Consider the following 19721-nt stretch of genomic DNA (forward strand, 5'->3'; position numbering starts at 1 on the left):
ATTGCTAAATCTGGAAATGATCTCTACAAAATAACAATTTTACTTCCTGCCTAAATGTGTATGAAGTTTAGATGATTGCACTCAGCCCTTGCAATTCACATGAAGGTCTTTTGACCATTTCTCCTAATAAAGCTGAAATTGAGACTTCAGTTGTAGCTTAACTTGCCATTCCCTGATTTTCAGAGATGTGTTGGTCATTCTTTAGAGCTAATTCTAAAATCTCCTGCCAGATGGCTTAGATTGAAATATATTTTGCTGTGGGTGATTTTTGATTCATCCTTTTTAACTTGAACTTGCTCTTAAACAATGCCATGAATCAGCCCCAATGGAGGAGGTGATGAGTGAATGCATGAGTAACTATGAATCATTATGATAAATAGAAATACTAAGAATACCTGCTTATGTTCATTGCAATATTCTGGTACTGATACCTGGTAATATATTTGTTCTGACTTGCCTTTGCATATCCCCAGCAGGGAGCGCGAGGTGGTCACATCTTTGCTGTGAGCACACAGTGCAGCCAGGCAGGGTGCAATAAAAGGAGGCACGTGCTGTAGCCAGATTTTGGAAAGGAAGCAAGTCCCCTGTTCTCTACCTACCCATTGTTTTACTCACAGTAGGACAAGCTGAAAAAAAAAAGGCAGGATGTGAACAGTGCAGAGACTTTCTAGGACGGCCCCAGAGAGAAAAGCCCTTTCCTTTGCTTTGTCCTTCCTATGAGGCAGAAGTACATTTGTCTCTAGCATAGCCATGGGCTGGCAGGGCCTGTTCTGCACACTTTCCATTTCCAGGCTGGGATCCCAGCCTGCTCCTACCTACATAGTGTCCATCTCCTGTTGAGGATGACCTGAGCTGTGGTGTGAGATAACTTAAAACGCAGTTTTGTTGAGAAATGAATATCTTGAAATGATGACTGGAATTTCCAAAATATCTACTGGGAGGTGATCACGCTTCCATCCATATCAAGTAGTTAAATTTGTCTGCCTCTCTTCTTCTGGTGAGCTCTAGCCTAAGGCACACTTCTGCTTAGCATGGGCTTGCCTGTATCAGGCTTTTGATAATAGGCAGATCTGCTACTGGCTTAGTGGCCATCTAGAGAGAACCTTCATATCCTCCTGACTTCAGCCTGCATTTTCCAATGCTCTCTCCTGCTGCTTACCTACCCCATACCTGTGCATGTGACTACATGCACATCAGGCTTTAGACAGCTTCTAGAAGTTCCTTAAGGGAACTTCCTCACACGCTATTGTTGCTGACGTTGTTCTGTTTTTCTCCCTGAAAGACTGCCAGAGTGTTGCCATGAGCTTTCGAGAAAAGATGGATGATTTCAAACAATACGTGCCCTTAATCCAAGGGCTGCGCAATCCTGGGATGAGGAGTCGGCACTGGGAGATGCTGTCAAACCTGGTTAAGGCTGATGTCGAGCTGGAGCCCAGCATGACATTTGGTCGCTGCTTAGAACTGAAACTGCAGGACCACATGGAGAATGTTCTCAAAGTAGCTGAGACAGCCAGCAAGGAATACACCATCGAAAATGTGAGAAGAGAGGACTTGTGTTTCTGTTTGCTTCTCAAATAGGTTTCTGTTGAGCAGGCAGTCATTGCCTTGGGTGATGTTCCTGTTGTCCCAGAGCATTAGACACATTCTGCAGCACAGGTAAAAAGGTTGCTGTCCTTACAGAAGGGAGCAATAGCCGCACAATTGGGTTCACACAGTAGAAGAACTTACTCTGTCTTGTGCAGAATTTCAGTTGTGGCATTAACAGCACTGCCTTATGGTTATGATGATCCACTGCTTGGGTCTCATTTCTCACTGTGGGATTAGTGACTGGTTAAGTTAAAATAAGTTGATTGTCTGCACTCTGCCCATTCAAATGTTATGTCAGGGGGATTAGCTGTGACTGGAAACAGAGGTGGCAAATCCTTTAAACCAGCAAACGTACAGGGAAACTTTTCTAGCTCTGGAGATTCATAGATTAGATGGTCTTTCAGCTTCAGTTCATCAGTTCAGATTTGATCTAAGATGGTCTTGACCTTCTGGCAGCTCTTGTTCTCTGAAATCTCAGGTGAATTCCCAATGGATAGCTCCCCTTTTGACAAAACTACCATTAATCATAGCCATTAATAAGCCCTTTGCTGCCAGCCTCTGTGCATCTAGAGCATAAACAGGTCTGGAGATGAAATTGCCATTTTTTTTCCTCAAGGTGTTCATTTCAGCACTGCGGTTGAGGTGTTGAACCTGTGGGCAGAGGAAGTGTGCTGTCATTGACTGTGTCATGCACATAATACACAGCTGCAGTTTCCAGTGGAATCCAAGAGCAAAAATCTGTCATTTTCTAGAGAGTGTCATTAAGGGAGTTGTGGAGGCTGGAATAACCATTTGCACAGGTTGTATCTGAAAATTAAATTGCTTGTCCCTCTGTTTCAGGCACTCAACAAGATAGAGAATGAATGGAAATCTGTTTCATTCATTGTGGCGCTTTACAAAAACACAAATACCTATATTCTGAAAAGCACAGATGACATTTCTCAGCTCCTAGACGATCATATTGTCCTGGTTCAGAGCATGTCTTTCTCACCCTTCAAGAAACCTTTTGAGGAAAGGATGAACTTGTGGGAAACTAAGCTGAAGATGACACAGGTACTGGTTTTTACCCACACACGTGGTGAAGGCAGACAGCTGGGCTGTGCTGCCATGCTTGACACTGTGCAGTTACTGCTGGGAACTGGAAGGGCAATTATCAAGAGAGTATCAGTCTTTAGGGAAGAATAGGGCCTGTGAAAACCCTCCGACTTTAGGAAAGTAATGCAGCCCTTTTGCTGCCTATTGCAACGTGTTTTGATAGGGCCAGAACTCGCCTGTTGCTGTGAATAGTGTTGCTGGTCTCTCTAATCGTACTGTACTGAGTGAACCTCACAGATTCTTACAGATCCTCTGAAATCCATGCTAATCATCCGCATCTCAGTCTAGGAAAGCACATGGAGGACTGCTGTTTAAGCAGGACCTGGCAGACTGTGCCAGCACTTGCTCATCAAACCAGGAGAACCCAGCAGGACTCCGACAGCAAAATAGCAGTGCTGCAGGAGAAAAGTTCCAAAACTTTTGGAAGGAGGAGAGCTAGGAAGTTGTTAATTATTTAGAAAGGAAATTCCAGCTCCTGACCCTGTAGGTAGATTTTAGAAGTATGGAAGGTGTAAGTGCAGCATTACCTTTTTTTTTTTTCTTTCTTTTTTTTTTTTCTTTTTTTTTTTTTTTCTTTTTTTCCCTTGTTTTTTAACATGTTCTGGTGCACAGTTTGAATGGTTTTGTTGAACAGGTTCATAGCATGCCTTTTTTCCTGATATGCTTTTCTTGCTTCCCACCAGGATGTCCTAGAGGAATGGCTGAACTGCCAGCGCTCTTGGCTCTACTTGGAGCCAATATTTAGCTCAGAGGACATCAAAAGACAGCTCCCAGTGGAAAGCCAGCGCTACAGCACTGTGGATAAGGATTGGAGGCGTGTCATGAAGAATGCTAATGCAAACCCTGAGGTATGTACCTTGATGAAAGCCAGTGCAGGTATCTCAAACACCTTGGAGCAGTGCTCATGCAAGGACTGTGTCTTTGACTCATTGTTTTCATAATGGTGTGGACATGAGCAGGACTGTATTACCTGTGTAGCCTTGCCCAGGGCATTGTGTTGGGTTTCTTCTCTTGGAATTTGGCCTTTTTTTCTGGTGCCTGAATGGACAGAGCCTTCCGCCAAAGTGTCCACCCCACCAGATTACTCTGTGCCTCCTATGACTCTTGTAACCGGCTGTGGTTGTAATCTGTAAGGTAACTCCATCAATTCCTCCTCAAGACTGATTCTCTGAGGTTTTTAAGAACAATTTTTTTTGCCTGTTTTTGTGTCCTGATGGCAGTGCTCTGCTCTCTTCTGTTCTCCAGTCTCCACTTCCCAGGACTCCTTCACCACTTGTATTCCATCTTACAAATGTTGGTATTTAAGGGAACCCAGAAATGCTTGTCTCAGTAAGGGCTGTTTACTCTCCTTACCCACAAAGCTTACACCTCTCCAGATCCCTGAGAATTCCTGTGGATGAGTCATTTAAATCCCATCAGTAACATCACTGGGCAACCCAATTATCTCCATTGCCTTATGTCCCACATGCTCAGAATACTGATGCTTCCTCTATTACTCTATTACACATTCTGTTGTAGGTGATTTCTTTGTGCCCTGATCCAGAGCTACTGGAGAAGCTGCAAAATTGTAACAATCTACTTGAACTTGTGCAGAAAGGGCTGAGTGAATATCTGGAGACAAAGAGAGCTGCTTTTCCCAGGTAACCCCAAACTTCACTGGGCTAGATCACACATTCCTGTTTCAGAAAATATGAAAGGAGAGGCTCACTGTAGTTCATTCTGCCAAGAAAGAGCAAAACCACCTAAGCTTAGGATGTATTCATGGCCTGCAAACATAAGCAAAGCTGTGCCTTTCAATGCTGCCATCTGATGGGGAGAAAACAGGCACACACGAATGTGGTAAGTTAAGGGCAGTCTGGTAGCATGGTTGCATATCTCTGCCTTAGGATTGATATAGAAAGGGTGGGGTAAAATTAAAACCTCCATGTAACTTTGTATCTTATTCCTGAAGAAAGACTTTGATTCTTTTATTCTCATTTAAACCCTCTTTGCTTGGAAATAACTGACTTCTGCAGGGGGAGAAGTCTGTCTCTGCAGAAAGCGAGATGGCTGGATGGTGGCTGCTCATCTACACAAATACATAGAGATCAGTGAGCAGTCAGAAACAGTGTCTTTAGCAAAAGGCTTATTCCCCATCATGCCAGGACTTAACCTGGCATTAAATTGCTGCTGCATTAAACAGAGCCTCTCCTCATACCTCTCTCCGTGTTTGTAGGTTCTACTTCCTTTCAGATGATGAGCTGCTGGAAATACTGTCTCAGACAAAAGACCCCACTGCTGTACAACCTCACCTCCACAAGTGCTTTGAGAACATTGCACAGGTAGGCAAAGCAAGCACACGAGTGCCTTGGCCCACCTTTGGAAAACTGTGTCATGGGAACTTGGAGACATTCTGCTGTATGGAAATGTGTCTCCTGGGAACCTGTAACTATATATAGGCATCGGAAGGTGCTGCCTGTCCTGAAGTGGGATTCCAGCAACCTCACTTTAGACATTTCAAAGCCAGGCATCTGCTTTGAAAGCTGGGTACCCTTAGTTGTCCTTCAGACAATGGGGGCGAAATAGGCCTCTGCAAAGGGTGACTTAGAGAAATTCACTTAGATATCCATCCTAGGAGGAGAGGACACTCCCTCTGGAGAAGTGTGTCCATCTCACAGTGAAGGCCAGGAGAAATAGCTCTGACTTAGCTTTCTACTTGCAGGCACCTTGTTAGGATGGAATCCCACTCCTGCTGACAGCCCCAGAGGGGACAAGAGCTGAACAAGCCTGAGCTGAATTAAGTTTCTGCCTTCATCCCTACCTAGGAGCTGGAGTTAACCTGGCTATTTTTCCTCTTTGTTATTCCTAATAGACTTCAGACTCCTTAGCCAGTCACAGCTCAAACTACCACAATACTCAGACAGTAAAACCAATCTCCTAGTCATTAGTTTGGAAAAATAGAAAGGAAATTGAACTAGAAACCTGGTGCAAAGCCATTGGAATAAATAAGGGGACTTTCAGTGATATGCCAGGGCACCGGAGAAGCTGTTAAAATTTACTCTTAAAACCAGGCACTGTGACATCAAGGGAAATGATTTGAATCTACAGAATTGAGCAGGAGTCAAGGGTCTGAATTCTAGACAGGCATTGAGAAGTGTTCATCCTACCTATAATTTGATTTGCTTCACTTAAGTCACACCAGCGATGTGAATCTCTTGTTTTCATACAATCATTTTCCATTATTTGGAGAGGTCATTTTGCACGTCTGTCACACACTTTATTATCACTACCGGCAACCAAGTTTGGCACCAGGTTTATAATGAGCAAACACTGGTATAGGCTGGCTGTCCCCCAGGGGCAGGAAGGCAGGGATAGAAAAGAAATCCTCCATTCACATCTCCTGTTGTGCTTCTTCCATTAGCTGAAATTCCAAGAAGACCTACAGATCACACACATGTACTCTGGTGAAGGAGAAGAGGTGAAGCTGTTTACTCCTATCTCTCCCACTGAGAATGTGGAGGACTGGCTGCTGGAAGTGGAGAAGTCCATGAAGGCCAGTGTTCGGGACAACATAGAAAAATCAATTGGTGTTTATCCAGAGGTAAGAGTTTTATCACAGACTCTGGTATCACATATATATCACAGGTCTCTGATATGTTGGTTCCAGGCTTGCCATGGAGGTCACCAGAGATGGGGGCTGATAAACTTGGGCTCTATTCTATTCTATTCTATTCTATTCTATTCTATTCTATTCTATTCTATTCTATTCTATTCTATTCTATTCTATTCTATTCTATTCTATTCTATTCTATTCTATTCTATTCTATTCTATTCTATTCTATTCTATTCTATTCCACTTTCAAAGCACAGCTTTTAATACAGTTGTGTGCCTGTAAGTGCAGAATGGGAAGCTGGGCAAGAAGCTAATGGTCCAGCAGAATGCAAACCCTGCGCACTCCCTCACAGCTTTCCTACAGCATAGAACAACCCTGTATGAACCCATATCTGTTTGTCTCACCAGACTACTTCCTCTTTGTAAGGATCTTCTGCTTCAGCTCTTATGTCTCACACAGTGTGCCAGGGGCTTGTAAAAGTAATCAAGGCACATGTACTGTTGGTTTCAGTCAGTGCATAGGGGATGCATCTTGCGTCTAGTTTCTGTATAAAAGCTGTGCTGGTGTAAAACTGAAATTGCTAATCTAGGTAGGGAGAAAGGCTGAAAAATAGAGAGGCCTCAGATATTTCTGTTGCTTTTTCTTATTCAGACTGAAAATTTGAAAGTAGGAAAGTTAGAATAGGCCAGAGGAGGAGAAACAGTCTTTTGGGTCTCACAGATTCCTGCTCTTCATGTGCTGCTAGCTACTTGTAACTGGTTACTGCAAGTGGCATAGTGGAGAGAAGGTGTCTGCTGTACCCGAGTGCCTGAAGAAGATTTCTTCAGAGCAACTGGAGGGGAAAGAAAAGGAAAGCCTCTTACACAAGAATTCATTGCTTATTTGTTAATCATGCATCTCAAAGCATGTGGACATAGAAATAGATAGATAGATAGATAGATAGATAGATAGATAGATAGATAGATAGATGTTTTATCACCTTTTTTCCCCTTTCTCACACCTATTTTTTTCTATCTTAAGACTCCACGTACCGCATGGGTCTTGCAATGGCCTGGCCAAGTGGTCATTGCTGGCTGTCAGATTTTCTGGACAAAGGAAGTGTCTGAAGCTCTGGAAGCTGGAGATTTGTCTAGCAGGCTTTACCCACAGCTGAGTGCTCAGGTATGAAAATGAACGAAAGGGTGAGATTTTACCAGATGGAGACTTTTCAATCATCAGACCACAGACAAGTTATAAATACAGCCAGGACAATACTGTTGGGGAAACAGAGACATGGTTTTGCATAGCACTGTTCAAAACAGGTGATACAACAGGTTGTCTTCTTAATTATTAGGATATTTGGCATAATGAACCTCAAGTAATATACAGGATTGATAATAAGATCACCACTTGAACACTATAACAAGGTGAAAGGTAACTTCTCCAGGGTTACCCAAGAAGCCAAAGGTGAAGAACTGAAGTGATGGACACTGGAGGAAACTGCATCCTTCATATCAGTTCTGTGAATCTAATCACACCTAATACCTGAGAGTTATTAGCTCTGGACTTCATGGTGGCTCTAACTCTTTCTTTTCACCTGAACATGGGAATGGTGTAGGCAAAACTCAACTCTCAGCCAGCCCTGAGTAGTATTTGCTTTCTGAGCAATCATCTGTACTGCTAACAAGAGAAGAGGCAGAAGTTGCCTGAGCACAGCATATAATCTGAGACTTAGCATGTCCGGAGTTTGATTGCACTGTGTTGGTATAGAGTAAATTGCTTCAGGGTACTTTCCTTTTGTTCCCCAGCTGGGAGATTTGGTGGCCCTGGTCCGTGGGAAGCTGTCCAAGATGCAGCGAGCAGTGTTGTCAGCACTTATTGTGATTGAAGTCCATGCCAAGGATGTTGCAGCAAGGCTGGTTGAGGAGAATATAACAAGCATGAACGACTTTGAGTGGATCTCCCAGCTCAGGTTAGAGAGCACAGCTGTTGAACCTCGCCTGGCCTCCTTGGCCAGTCTCCATTCTTCTCACATCAGCTGTGTCCATGACAAATGGAAACAGGAGTTTGAGACAGATCTGGTTTTGATGGCATCCTCTTTGGCAATGTAAACAAACCCATACCATGATGTTTCACTCAGAAAGGCCGTGCTCCTGCCCAAGGGGTGCAATGGTTGATCCCAGGTCCTTTGAGAACTCCTGTCCACCCTGTTGTGTTAGTTTATCCTTTCTGCTCTCGAGGGGGAAATCCATTGACCTACAGGACTCTAAACTTGCAGGCTGTAATCTCATGAGCTGCTGTTTTATCTACCAGGCAGTGCTTATCTTTCTAATGTCATGTTCACTCACCATTAGATACTACTGGACAAGGGGAGACCTGTACATCAGAGCAGTCAATGCTGAGTTTATCTATGGCTATGAGTATCTGGGGAACACTGGCCGTCTGGTTATCACACCCCTCACTGACAGGTAAAGACATTGTTTTCTGGGTAACAAGTGTACCTTTTTTCCCTTGTCTTTATTTCTTTTTTCTTCTGGATGAACAGGATTAAACGAGGATCTGACCATGCAGGTCCTAGATCTTAATGTATGTAAATAGAATCCATTTGTACAGTAAAGGACTACTTGAGACAAGTGCACAGGAGCACCCTGGCATTGGTTGCTACTGTATTCCTAGTGATCAGTGCTCAGACTGATTGCTTTCACTCTCCTAATTCTTAATGTAGTGCTCTCACATAAAATGCCCAACCTGATAGCTAAAGAGCTCTTCTAGAAACCAGAAGGTAGCAGCTAGTACTCTAGAATATGCAGCTGAAATAATAGTTTTACCCTTTTGTAGCTGTCCTTTTTCTGCGGAATGAATTTGTAGCCACTGGCAGAAGGATTTATCCATGCAGGCCCCCATGAATACTAATCAAGGCCACGTAGCTCTAACTCCTTTGCAGAATGCTGCATATCTAAGCAGTTTTGTAGAATAATGAATGATGGATTCCTCCTTGTCTCCAGCTGGATAGATCATATGTCTCCTTGCTGAAATCAGTAGTACAAATGCTTTTTTTCATCATCCAGTATCTTCTTTGTTGTAGGTGTTATCTGACACTTACAGGAGCTCTGCACCTGAAATTTGGAGGAGCACCTGCAGGACCAGCAGGAACAGGCAAAACAGAAACAACAAAAGACCTGGGCAAAGCACTGGCAATCCAAACTGTAGTGTTCAACTGCTCTGATCAACTTGACTTTATGGCAATGGGCAAGTTTTTTAAGGGACTAGCCAGGTACAGTGAAATACTGAGTGTCATTATTGAGGGATGCTGTACACCAGGAATTGGTGGCTATTTTTCAAAGCAGCCCAAAAGAACAAGCAGAGCCCTAGCAAGGGGGTTACTGAGTTTCAGAATGAGCAAGGTTACAAAATTCCAGCCAGAAAGGAGGAACAGTTGATCCAATTAAAAAAAAAGAGATAAAAGGAGATCCTTGTTCATTTAAGGCAAAATTAAAATGCTTTGCACTAATCCACAGTGCACTAATCCACCTGTGCAAATGTTTGCAGCATTGGCCTTTATTTTAATATCATCCATGTTGGACTGAGATTCAGCCCATAAGCTGCTTAATCTTAAGAAGAAGAGAATCTGCTGAGAGTATTCAAAATTGAGCAGCCAAGAGAGACTGCTCTAAGCCCTGAGGGATCCTCTCAGAGAGGCGTCTCTCTTCTCTACATTTCAAACAGAGCTGGTCCAATTAGTCTGTTGCACACTGGTGAATCTGAATTAGTTACTCCAACAAAAGCTGATACTCTTTTCTCAGATGTTTTCTTTGTAAGTAATTTAACTTCTTTCTTAAGCCATGCCTTGTGGGAAGATCACCTTCTTCATATGCATGTTTCCAGCTTTATGTATAGTTTTCCAAACTCTGAAGAATGAACTTAAGCGTTGTCTAAACTGTATCTACTACACTTACAGCTCAGGAATTCAACATGACACTGCTTTAAAGCTCATATCTATAACATGGAGAATTTGTCCCAAGCTCTAGGATCAGATACTGCCATAGGCACACATCACATGGCCTGGGATGCACAGTTGTGGTGTCCCCGAACCAGGACAAAGTGGCTGTGTCACTGTTTGCCATGGGACATCAGGTCCCTTTTGTGTTCAATTCTAGTCTCTGTTATGCCTACCCAGTATGTGGATATATAACTTCTAGATCTACCTGAACTTTTGACTGCAAGTTGGCTCCTGTGTGGTGTTCCTGACTCCCTTCATTCTTCCTTCCTTGCCCAGCTCTGGTGCCTGGGCTTGCTTTGATGAGTTCAACCGCATCGATATCGAGGTGCTGTCTGTGGTGGCCCAGCAGATCACAACCATCCAGAAAGCACAGCAGCAGAGGGTATGTAAAGAACATGTGGATACAAAGGCAGGCAAAAAAATCTCCACTTGATCTAGTTTGGGCAAGTCCTTGTCTCTGCATGCACCTTCAAGCTTCACTTCTCAGGGGCAGCTTGAACAGACATCCTTGAGGAGAGGTTTGAACAACATCCTGACTATGGAATATCATATCAGTCCATTACAGTCAACATCCTCAGGGGAATTTTTAACTTCATCCTAGTCTATGTTGCCAGAGTTGCCCACACTCTCACAGGCTGAAGTACCTCTCAGCTTGACCTGTAGTGCCAGCAGACTTTGGTGTGGGAGACACTCTGCTACAGATCCACTGAGCTGATCAAAATTGGAGCTGTGATAAAGGCAGTCAGTGTTCTGACGTGATTTTCTCTGCACCAAATTTGTCTAAATGTGTTAACCAAGCTTTGGTGGATTCACAAAACCCAGTATGTGCAGAAAAATGCACGTTAGTGCCCACAGAGTTGCATTGTAAAGTGAGTTGTTGTGAATTTTTGACTTTAATGGAGATTCAGCTGTCAGGCAGTCTAGCTGCCAGCCTCTGCTTTGTTCTCTGGAGGCCCAGAAGGGTTAAGACCTGAATCTCCTTGACTTTGGCTTGGAATTAGAAACTTGCTCTCTATAAATTCTTCTGCATTACTTTATCCCCCATCTGAAATTACTACCTACACAGCTTTAAAAAGGATTTAGGTTTCTCTTTGCCCTTTTTGCCATGAATTAATTCAGGTCTGATCTCTAGTGCAAAATAAATGGAAAGATGTTTGTTTACAGCTGAAGGGGTAGAAGTCTGTTCAAGAGTTAAAAAAAAAAAAAAAAAAGAAGTTAACCTATCAGTAAATCTTCCACAAGCCCAGTCTTTTGTACAGGGAAAGTAATACTGGTAATTCTGGGTTCCTGCAGTGGGACCAGATTGAGTTACTACTGTTGTGGGCAGCTGTGTGTGTTTCTACTTTATAATTTAACAGCTAAAGGCTGTTGTTGTCCTCTTAGAAGATTCTGCTACATTATTTAGTTTGCAGGTCAGTCTCTGTTCTTCGAGGATGATCATATTTTTAATTTTCCAGGTGGAAACCTTCATATTTGAAGGCACAGAGATCCCACTGGTTCCATCCTGTGCAGTCTTCATCACAATGAACCCAGGGTATGCTGGGCGCACTGAACTGCCTGATAACCTGAAGGTAAGGAGGGCAGGCTGCACAGGCAGGACGAAGAGGGGCAATAAAGCTGCTGGATGCTACCTGGACCCGTCCACAGTGTGTCCATGACAAGAGTTAGGGTGCTTTTGGAGAGTCTGCAGGATCACTTTGAGATTTGAACCACATGTGTAAGAAATGGCACCATTCAGATTGTAGTCTGCAGGGATGCTACAGCGACAGATTCCAGGCATGCTCATGTTGTGTCCTGTAACAGTCTGGAATGGATACTCAGCCTTTTCAGTTTGCTGGGGAAAAAAAAAAAAGCAAGAAGCAACAGTGTTTTGGACATTGTGTTGGATCTGTATGTTCCAGGCTCTCTTTCGTCCTGTGGCTATGATGGTCCCAGATTACTCCATGATTGCTGAGATCTCACTCTACTCCTTTGGGTTCAGTGAAGCCAAAATCCTTGCAAAGAAGATCACCACAACATTCAAACTATTATCAGAACAGCTCAGCTCCCAGGTAGATGCCTTAATGTCCATGAATTTTTTTAAATGTAAAACTTTCTCAGCCTAGGCACAAAGTACCTGAATAGTTTTCTTGGTGCCTTGTGACAGCATATCTCAGAAAGGTCACTACACCCATTCTTCATCTTCCTTCCATCTTTTTATTCTCATTTCTGCTCCTGTGGCTGGACCTGGATTCACCTTAAATCCTACTTAGGATTACAGTGGCAGGACGGTTGAGCCTAACAACCCTGCCTGGTTTTCCTTCCATCTAGGATTTTTCATTGTGCACTTATTCTCATCTTCCTCATTCATAGACTGTACAGCTGAGGACTGATTAGTTGTTTGAAGGATACTGAGAATAGACGTGGATGAAGGAGGAATTGTTCTGAAGGCATAAGTCTTGCATTTTTCTTCTCTCACCTGCTAACTGAGTGCGTGCCTAAGTTTACTTTTTTAAATGGTGCTCTGTCTGATGACATTGTTTCCTCTGTGCCTTTTTCAGGACCACTATGACTTTGGGATGAGAGCTGTGAAGACTGTCATCTCAACAGCTGGCAATCTCAAAAGAGAGAATCCTGACATGGATGAGGTAAATGTGCTTGTACTTCACACTGCCATAGACTTATGGGGCTTTTTCTGCAGCCTCATACTAAAGGAAAGATCTCTGAAGTCCTGAGTTCTTAAATCCTTGCAGGAGCTCATCTGCCTGCGAGCTATTAGGGATGCCAACGTACCCAAATTCCTGCAGGATGACCTCAAGCTCTTCAATGGTATTGTCTCAGATTTATTTCCCAATATCAAAGAAGCACCTGTTGATTATGGCATCCTGGAAGAAGCCATCCGCAAATCCTGCATCCAGGCAAATCTGAAGGATGTTGATGGTGAGGCGAAAGGCTCTCCACAAGCTCCCTCTGCACCTGGGTTTTTAGTCCAGCATGCTGCCCTAGGAAGGAGAAGTGTTCCCAGACCCATTTTGCATCATCTTCCTGTACAGGTTTTGTGACTAAATGCATCCAACTGTACGAGACCACCGTGGTTCGTCATGGCCTGATGCTGGTGGGACCAACAGGTTCTGGGAAGACAAAGGTACGGGTGAGACACGGTGCTGCCCCCAGCACACCATCACCTACCTCTGTGACACAGAGGGTTAATTTCCACAGAAGACCCATACTAGCATTTAAAGCCACTCTCAGAGAGAAGTCAAGGCACAAAGATGCTGCCTGCTACTAATAATTTATAGCCATGGAGAGGTATTTTATGGGTTTACTTTTGAGCTGTGAGATTAGACTGAGGCTTATTAGGTCTGCTGCAGATTTCTAAGGCTGAGACATACTTTGACCTCTCTAGGTGCTTCAGGCCTCTTGCACAGAAGATCTAACTCCCTCCTCCCCTGCATATAGAGTGCTTAATTTCTGTGTTTTTATTTCAGCCAGGCATCTCCGCACTATGATACTACCCTTCACTATGTCTCTTTTCTCACTGCATTTGAATGCAGTTGCTGTGAGAGCAAGTGGCTTTGTCGTTCTGGAGCCATGGCAGTTAACTCTCTGGCTGTCCTGCTTTTGCAGAGTTATGAAGTCCTGGCAGCTGCAATGACATCACTGAAAGGTCAGCCTGCAGCCAGTGGTGGGAATTATGAAGCAGTCCGCTACTTTGTACTGAATCCCAAATCCATCACAATGGGCCAGCTTTATGGAGAGTTCAACTTGCTAACGCATGAATGGTAAAGTACAAAACCTTCTTTCCTTTCTTCCAGACAGAAAACAATTTTCTGGTCTTGAGCGTCTTCTCTTCAAGGCTGAGAACCGTTTGGGGTGGTGGCATAAAACCAGGAGCGATCAAGTCCTTATCCCCAGCCGGCTACAATAGCCAGTCACAGCGATTTAAGCTGACATCCCTCATTGTGCACTTGGCCTGTCTGCCAGCACATGCCCAGACAGTTCCTGCAGCTCACTTGCAGCATTAACTGCAGAACAATAATTCAATAGCTTTGGAGCACATGCCCCTGCTCCTAAGATACAGCAGCTTTAAAAACACTTGCTTTGCTTCTGAAGAAAAGTGACCTCTGTACTGCGCACTTGAACCGTTCTGTATGAATACACTGGTATCCTTGAGTGATGAGGAATGACTTTGAGGCAGAAAGAGGCATTTCGTTCCCGTTGCCAGGGCTGCTGCTTGCTTACATGGTTTGGAAACAAGAACCAATAGCCCACTTGCCCTCTTTACAGCCAGGTCCTACTGCTCATGTTTCCATATGTGACCTGAGATTGACTTTGCAGCTTGCTTTATCCATCAGCTAGGATGTGAGAAGCAGTGTGAATCTCCCTTTGGCCCTGTCAGCCAGCACTTGTTTCAGAGCAAAGCTGAAGATTGTATTCTGTAAAATGAGGGAAACTAAACATATGTGAAACTAACTACCTCTGGGAAAAGTGCAAGCCAGTAAACATTACTAGTGCTGTGACCCGAGCTTCCCAGCTTAGGATCTGGTACATATTTACCGAAGGACATTTTATAGGAGCTCCAATTAAGCTCAACAGTTTATTTATGATGTGACTCTACACAGGCATGTCAACGTGACAAAAAGAAAAATACAGCAGTTGTGTAAAATGTATTTACAGACAAATCCATCTGCTTTAATCAGCTGAGCTTTAGAACAGACTGTTTTCCCTTGATCTCAATAACAATACCCTGGAATTCACTAGTACTATAAAAATAACAAATACTTATTTAATAGCAGAAGTCGAGTCCAGGGTCTGGATGGAAACTGTGCTCCAGGTTTCCATGTACAGATTAAATTCTTGCTGTCAACAGTCAGCATTCCTTGTGTCTGTTCTCCTGGTCACCAGCTCGAGCACCACCCAGGTTCACAGGCAGCCGAGGATGGGGAATTTCAGTTATAAAGAGGATAGGGTTATGGTTTTTAGCCTGGATATATCCTTGTAACCTTGAGAAAAAGAGGCACCTCCAGAGAGCAGATAATCTGCCTGTGACCTGAACTGGATGCTCTCAAGGACTCTTTACTCTTCACTGAGGACAGAGATATTAAAGAGAAGCTTGACATCTTATAGTTAAATGACATGAATTCCAGATCCTGATGCACAAAGAAATTGTTTTGTGGTGTTACTCATGCTGAGATGGGTCTCAGTAAAAAAAAGAGTGAGGTGGTCCTTTTTGCGGCTCATAGATAAGGGAGACACATGAACCAGGATAAGATTGCCTTTTGTGGTGGGAACTTTGCCATTTATTTCAGCAAAACCAGAATGGGCCAAGCCCTGCCTTCCTCGTACCTTTCAGGACAGACGGGATCTTTTCCACACTCATCCGGCGGGGAACCGTGGTCACTGACTCCAACAAGAAGTGGTACATGTTTGATGGGCCAGTGGATGCTTTGTGGATTGAGAACATGAACACGGTTCTTGATGACAATAAGAAGCTGTGCCTCAGCTCAGGGGAAATCATCAAGATGACAGAGGTAACTCATCCCTCCCACTTTTGCTGCCTGTTGTCTGTACTCTTTCCTCCCTGCACTGAAATGCATATCAAAACTGAGCAAGTCCTTCTCCTTTCTTTTCTTTTATAATTTCCAGAGTATGACCATGATGTTTGAAGTCCAGGATTTGGCTGTTGCTTCCCCTGCCACAGTGTCCCGCTGTGGCATGGTTTATCTGGAACCCAGCATTTTGGGGCTGGAGCCCTTTATTGAATGTGGGCTGAAAAATATGCCAGATGTCATGCAGCGCTTCTCACAGCAGCTGGCATCTCTCTTCAAGAGATTCCTCCAGGTGAGCTACTGTTCTGTTCCACTGTTTCCATGTCATCTTGAATATCAACCAGCCCAGACTTGTCAAGGCCTGGATTTAAATGCCATTGTGGGAACATTCCCTACCAGCATAATATCTATCATGGAAACTTCTCTGTGAATTTTGTGGCTTTTATAGAGGTTACTCACTGATCTCTGTAGATGTGACTAAGTCTTACTGGTCATTATAATTGGTTTTATTTAATTTTAAAATTATCTTCTGGACAAAACCACTCCTAGTGCAGTTCCATAGCTTACAGTGGAGTACCTCCAGGGAGAAGGTTGTCCAAACAAGTCTTGTTATTTCTGCTTTGCTGATAAGCCATTATTTTAATGAAGAACCTGGAGCTACAGAGAAAAGTTCTGAAGGGAGCAAACCATTTGACAGCAGTGATAGCACAAGATGCACGTAACTTGCACAGAACCAAAAGGGAGGCTCAGAGGTTTCTTGGTGTTAAGACTGAATCAAGGGGTTCCTTTTGCTTTTTTCCAGTAAAAATGGTGGTACTTGGAGTGCAGTTGGAAATGGCAGCATTCTAGTCACACTCTCCCTGCTAAACATAACATGATGGAGGTGAACAAGAAGGTAAAACCAAAGACAACTGTGCTGGATGGTGACACTGAGCTGTCCCTGCCTGTCTTTCCAGGAGGCCATTGACTTTTTACGAAGCTCTGTGAAGGAGATAATTGCCTCTACAGACAGTAACCTCACAACGAGCCTCCTGGTGATCTTGGAATGTTTGTATCAGCCTTTCATTCCCATTAAGGTAGATTTTGCTGCCTCTTGTCACTTTTACTTGTGTCTGTAACTCCTAAGGACTCTAAGTCATGGAAAGGGTTAGTCACCAGAGAGCAAGACGTTGGTGCAGAAAGGTCATGCTGTAGCTCATCTGTGTGACTGAAGGTAATACAACATCCAGCAAAGCACAGGTAAACCTGGAAGGATTATGCTCTGCCCGCTGAAGGAACACAAGATAAGCTCCATGCCTACCAGGCTGGAGGGCAGAGGTTCACTTTTATTTATAGCAGAGGGAATTGGAGAATGACTGGAAAGCAGAGATCAGAGCTGAGCAGTGATGCACTTCAGATTGCAGGTCCTTTGAGAATTAGTATTGAGGAAGGCTGAACAATTTTCAAATTAAAAACTTAAGACTAAATTCTTCTCCCATCTCCTGTTGAGTGACATTGTTCAGCAAAGGGAGTCTCTCAAGTACACCAATGAAACAACAAATTTTAATCCACAGACTATATTAGCAAGACCTGTGAAAAACTGGCTAGAAAAAACTACATAGAAGCTGAATAGAATTATGAGCAAATTAAGAAGAGTCTGGGGGTTGTGTGCCTTGATTATACCTGAGAATTTTTCTTCTACTTGTCTCTGGTTCTAAGGGACTTAAGACAATTCCCCGGGAGAAGATGGCTCGTATGGGAGAGCTGATTGAACCCTGGTTTATATTTGCCTTGATCTGGAGTGTGGGCGCTACTGGAGATTCCCCAGGTCGTGAGGCCTTTAGCTCATGGCTCAGGAAGAAGATGGCAAAGGAAAGGGTGAGTAAAGAAAAAGCGGATCTTCTCATAACAGGGGAATTAGTAGTGAGGATTTGGGATCAGAGCTGAATGCCTGGAGGCTTTGGATGCACTTCCTGTTGGCATCTGGTATGCCACTCTCTCAAAGAGACCCCTGGAGCTGGAAATTCTGGGAGAGACCTGAGCCCCCTGGCCCGGAAAGCATCCCATTAGTAAAGTCTTCCTTGAAGTAGTACATATCCTCCTGTGAATTCAGCTGAGTGGCAGCCAGGTTCACCACAGCTTTATTTTCACAGGTCAAGTTACTTTTCCCAGAAGAAGGACTTGTTTATGACTATAAACTGAATGATGCTGGGCTTAGCAGTACTGAAGATCTGGATGAGGATGCCCCTGGGGAGGTGAAATATTTCATTTTTAATTCCAAGCTGGGTAATTTAGGAGGAGGGACCAGGAAGCAGCACAGTCCTACAGGATTTGGTAGCAAACAAGAATGTTTAAATCAAAATTAAGCTTTTCACTGAATCAAGAAGGCAGTATCTTGCCTTCAGAGTTGTGAACCAGATCTTTCAAAGCTGAGCCAAGAGCTGGTCAGTTGAGACCTGAGTGTCTCTGTCAGTGCTCAGAAAAGCGAGAGGTGGCACAGGTGTGGCTGCTAGAGGACAGGGAGCAGCTCAGATGGATAGAGCTGTCTGTGTTAGAAAGCAGTGAACAACAGCAGAAGAGCTATGTGCAGCAGAGTCTGCAGTAGCAACAAGGCAGATAAATATTCCATCTTTTTCACAAGAGACAGCAGCGTAGGGCATGTCAGGGTCATCTTGACTGACAGTCACCAGACTGGGCTAAAAGGAATTTAAAAGGGAGGGAAAATGCTTCCCCTTCCTGAAATGAAACAAAGAACCCTGCATAAGTGTCAGATTCTTAACAGAAAGTGCCAGTGTGGTCTCTGCGGGAAGGCCACGTGGGGTGGTCAGGAATGTAGATTTTCTCCTGTATTCTCCAGCACAGCGCTGGAAGAAGCTCTATCTCATTTGTATAGTGGCCTCTGGGAGGCTCATCTGCAGCTTCAATCTAGCACAAGAGATCTATATCTTGTACAAATAGAAAACCTCATGTGCCTCTGAGTGCAATGTGGGTGATGGCACGGAACAGGAAGACAGGAGCCCAGATAAGCCCCCTTTGGCCCTCTGCCATGGGCAGAATTCCTATTCTTGCAGATATCACAAGTGCTCCATCTCACTTTGATCCCAATTCTCAGAAGGGAGGGCAGGTGTGTTGCTGCTGGGGCAATGACCCTTAACACTTGGGCTCTGTCCCTCCCAAAAGTAACGAGTCAAACACTCCCAGCATTTCCATACAGAAAGGTGAGGGTGGCAAGACTCAACAGAAGGGCTGGAAACCTGAATTCCTCATCAGAATCTGAGCTATTACACAGGGAGCGGTGACATGCAAAACAGCAGAAATAGTTTTCCTTTTCCTAGAAGGGATAGATGCCCCCTCTAAGCAGACTCCAATCTTTCAGGTGCACTGGGAGCTGTGGCTGGATGCTACAGCGAAGTTCACCATGGTTCCAGACACCAACTTCTGTGACATTATTGTGCCCACGATGAACACTGTCAGAATGGCCTATCTGCTGGAGCTGTTGCTCACCAACTATAAGCCAGTATGTGCCCAGCCTTGTCTGTGAATTTTTGATTCAACCTCTTCCTCTCCCAGTGCAGTCAGAACTTAACAGCTACCTATACTGTGAGATTATTTCCCACTTCCATGGATTTGTATTTCTCTGCTCCAAATCCGTGCTTAAGCACTGAGTTATCCATTCAGTCCCCAGGCACCATGCCAGCACCCCAAAGGAATACCAACACTGAGTTGTTCAATCAAAATGCAGCAACTGCTCCATAGCCAATCACCATCCCACTTTACCTGTTTCCTACAGTTCCATTTCATAGTTCTCTGGTTGGATTCCATCCACACCAAAAGTTTTTGGTGTTGGGCAGCTGACCTTATTGAAGAAGCAAGCCCAACAGTCCTCTCCCAACCTTCAAATGCCTAAAAGAGAAGTAACCTGTATTTCCTCCAGTAAATGCCAGAGTGCTGGGAAAGAGG

The 19721-nt window shown here is 44.0% G+C and overlaps 1 protein-coding gene across 1 annotated transcript in view; it reads left to right on the plus strand.

Annotated features, from left to right (window-relative positions):
* Nucleotides 1-19721, plus strand: part of DNAH1 (dynein axonemal heavy chain 1) — a 72012-nt gene that overhangs the window by 25158 nt on the left and 27133 nt on the right. Inside the window, exons 19-41 of the mRNA XM_066195677.1 lie at nt 1283-1536; nt 2428-2640; nt 3366-3530; nt 4201-4322; nt 4898-5003; nt 6083-6262; nt 7296-7436; nt 8063-8226; nt 8609-8722; nt 9340-9528; nt 10531-10636; nt 11712-11825; nt 12156-12305; nt 12795-12881; nt 12987-13173; nt 13287-13378; nt 13861-14015; nt 15587-15764; nt 15880-16074; nt 16739-16858; nt 17481-17639; nt 17915-18016; nt 19138-19278. Coding sequence (XP_066051774.1) covers nt 1283-1536; nt 2428-2640; nt 3366-3530; nt 4201-4322; nt 4898-5003; nt 6083-6262; nt 7296-7436; nt 8063-8226; nt 8609-8722; nt 9340-9528; nt 10531-10636; nt 11712-11825; nt 12156-12305; nt 12795-12881; nt 12987-13173; nt 13287-13378; nt 13861-14015; nt 15587-15764; nt 15880-16074; nt 16739-16858; nt 17481-17639; nt 17915-18016; nt 19138-19278 — 3434 coding nt within the window. The remainder of the gene's footprint in view (nt 1-1282; nt 1537-2427; nt 2641-3365; nt 3531-4200; nt 4323-4897; nt 5004-6082; nt 6263-7295; nt 7437-8062; nt 8227-8608; nt 8723-9339; nt 9529-10530; nt 10637-11711; nt 11826-12155; nt 12306-12794; nt 12882-12986; nt 13174-13286; nt 13379-13860; nt 14016-15586; nt 15765-15879; nt 16075-16738; nt 16859-17480; nt 17640-17914; nt 18017-19137; nt 19279-19721) is intronic.

This window comes from Chamaea fasciata, unplaced genomic scaffold (assembly GCF_029207755.1).
Source record: "Chamaea fasciata isolate MVZ Bird 193981 ecotype frontalis unplaced genomic scaffold, bChaFas1.0.hap1 SCAF_13, whole genome shotgun sequence".
Lineage (NCBI taxonomy): Eukaryota > Metazoa > Chordata > Aves > Passeriformes > Sylviidae > Chamaea > Chamaea fasciata.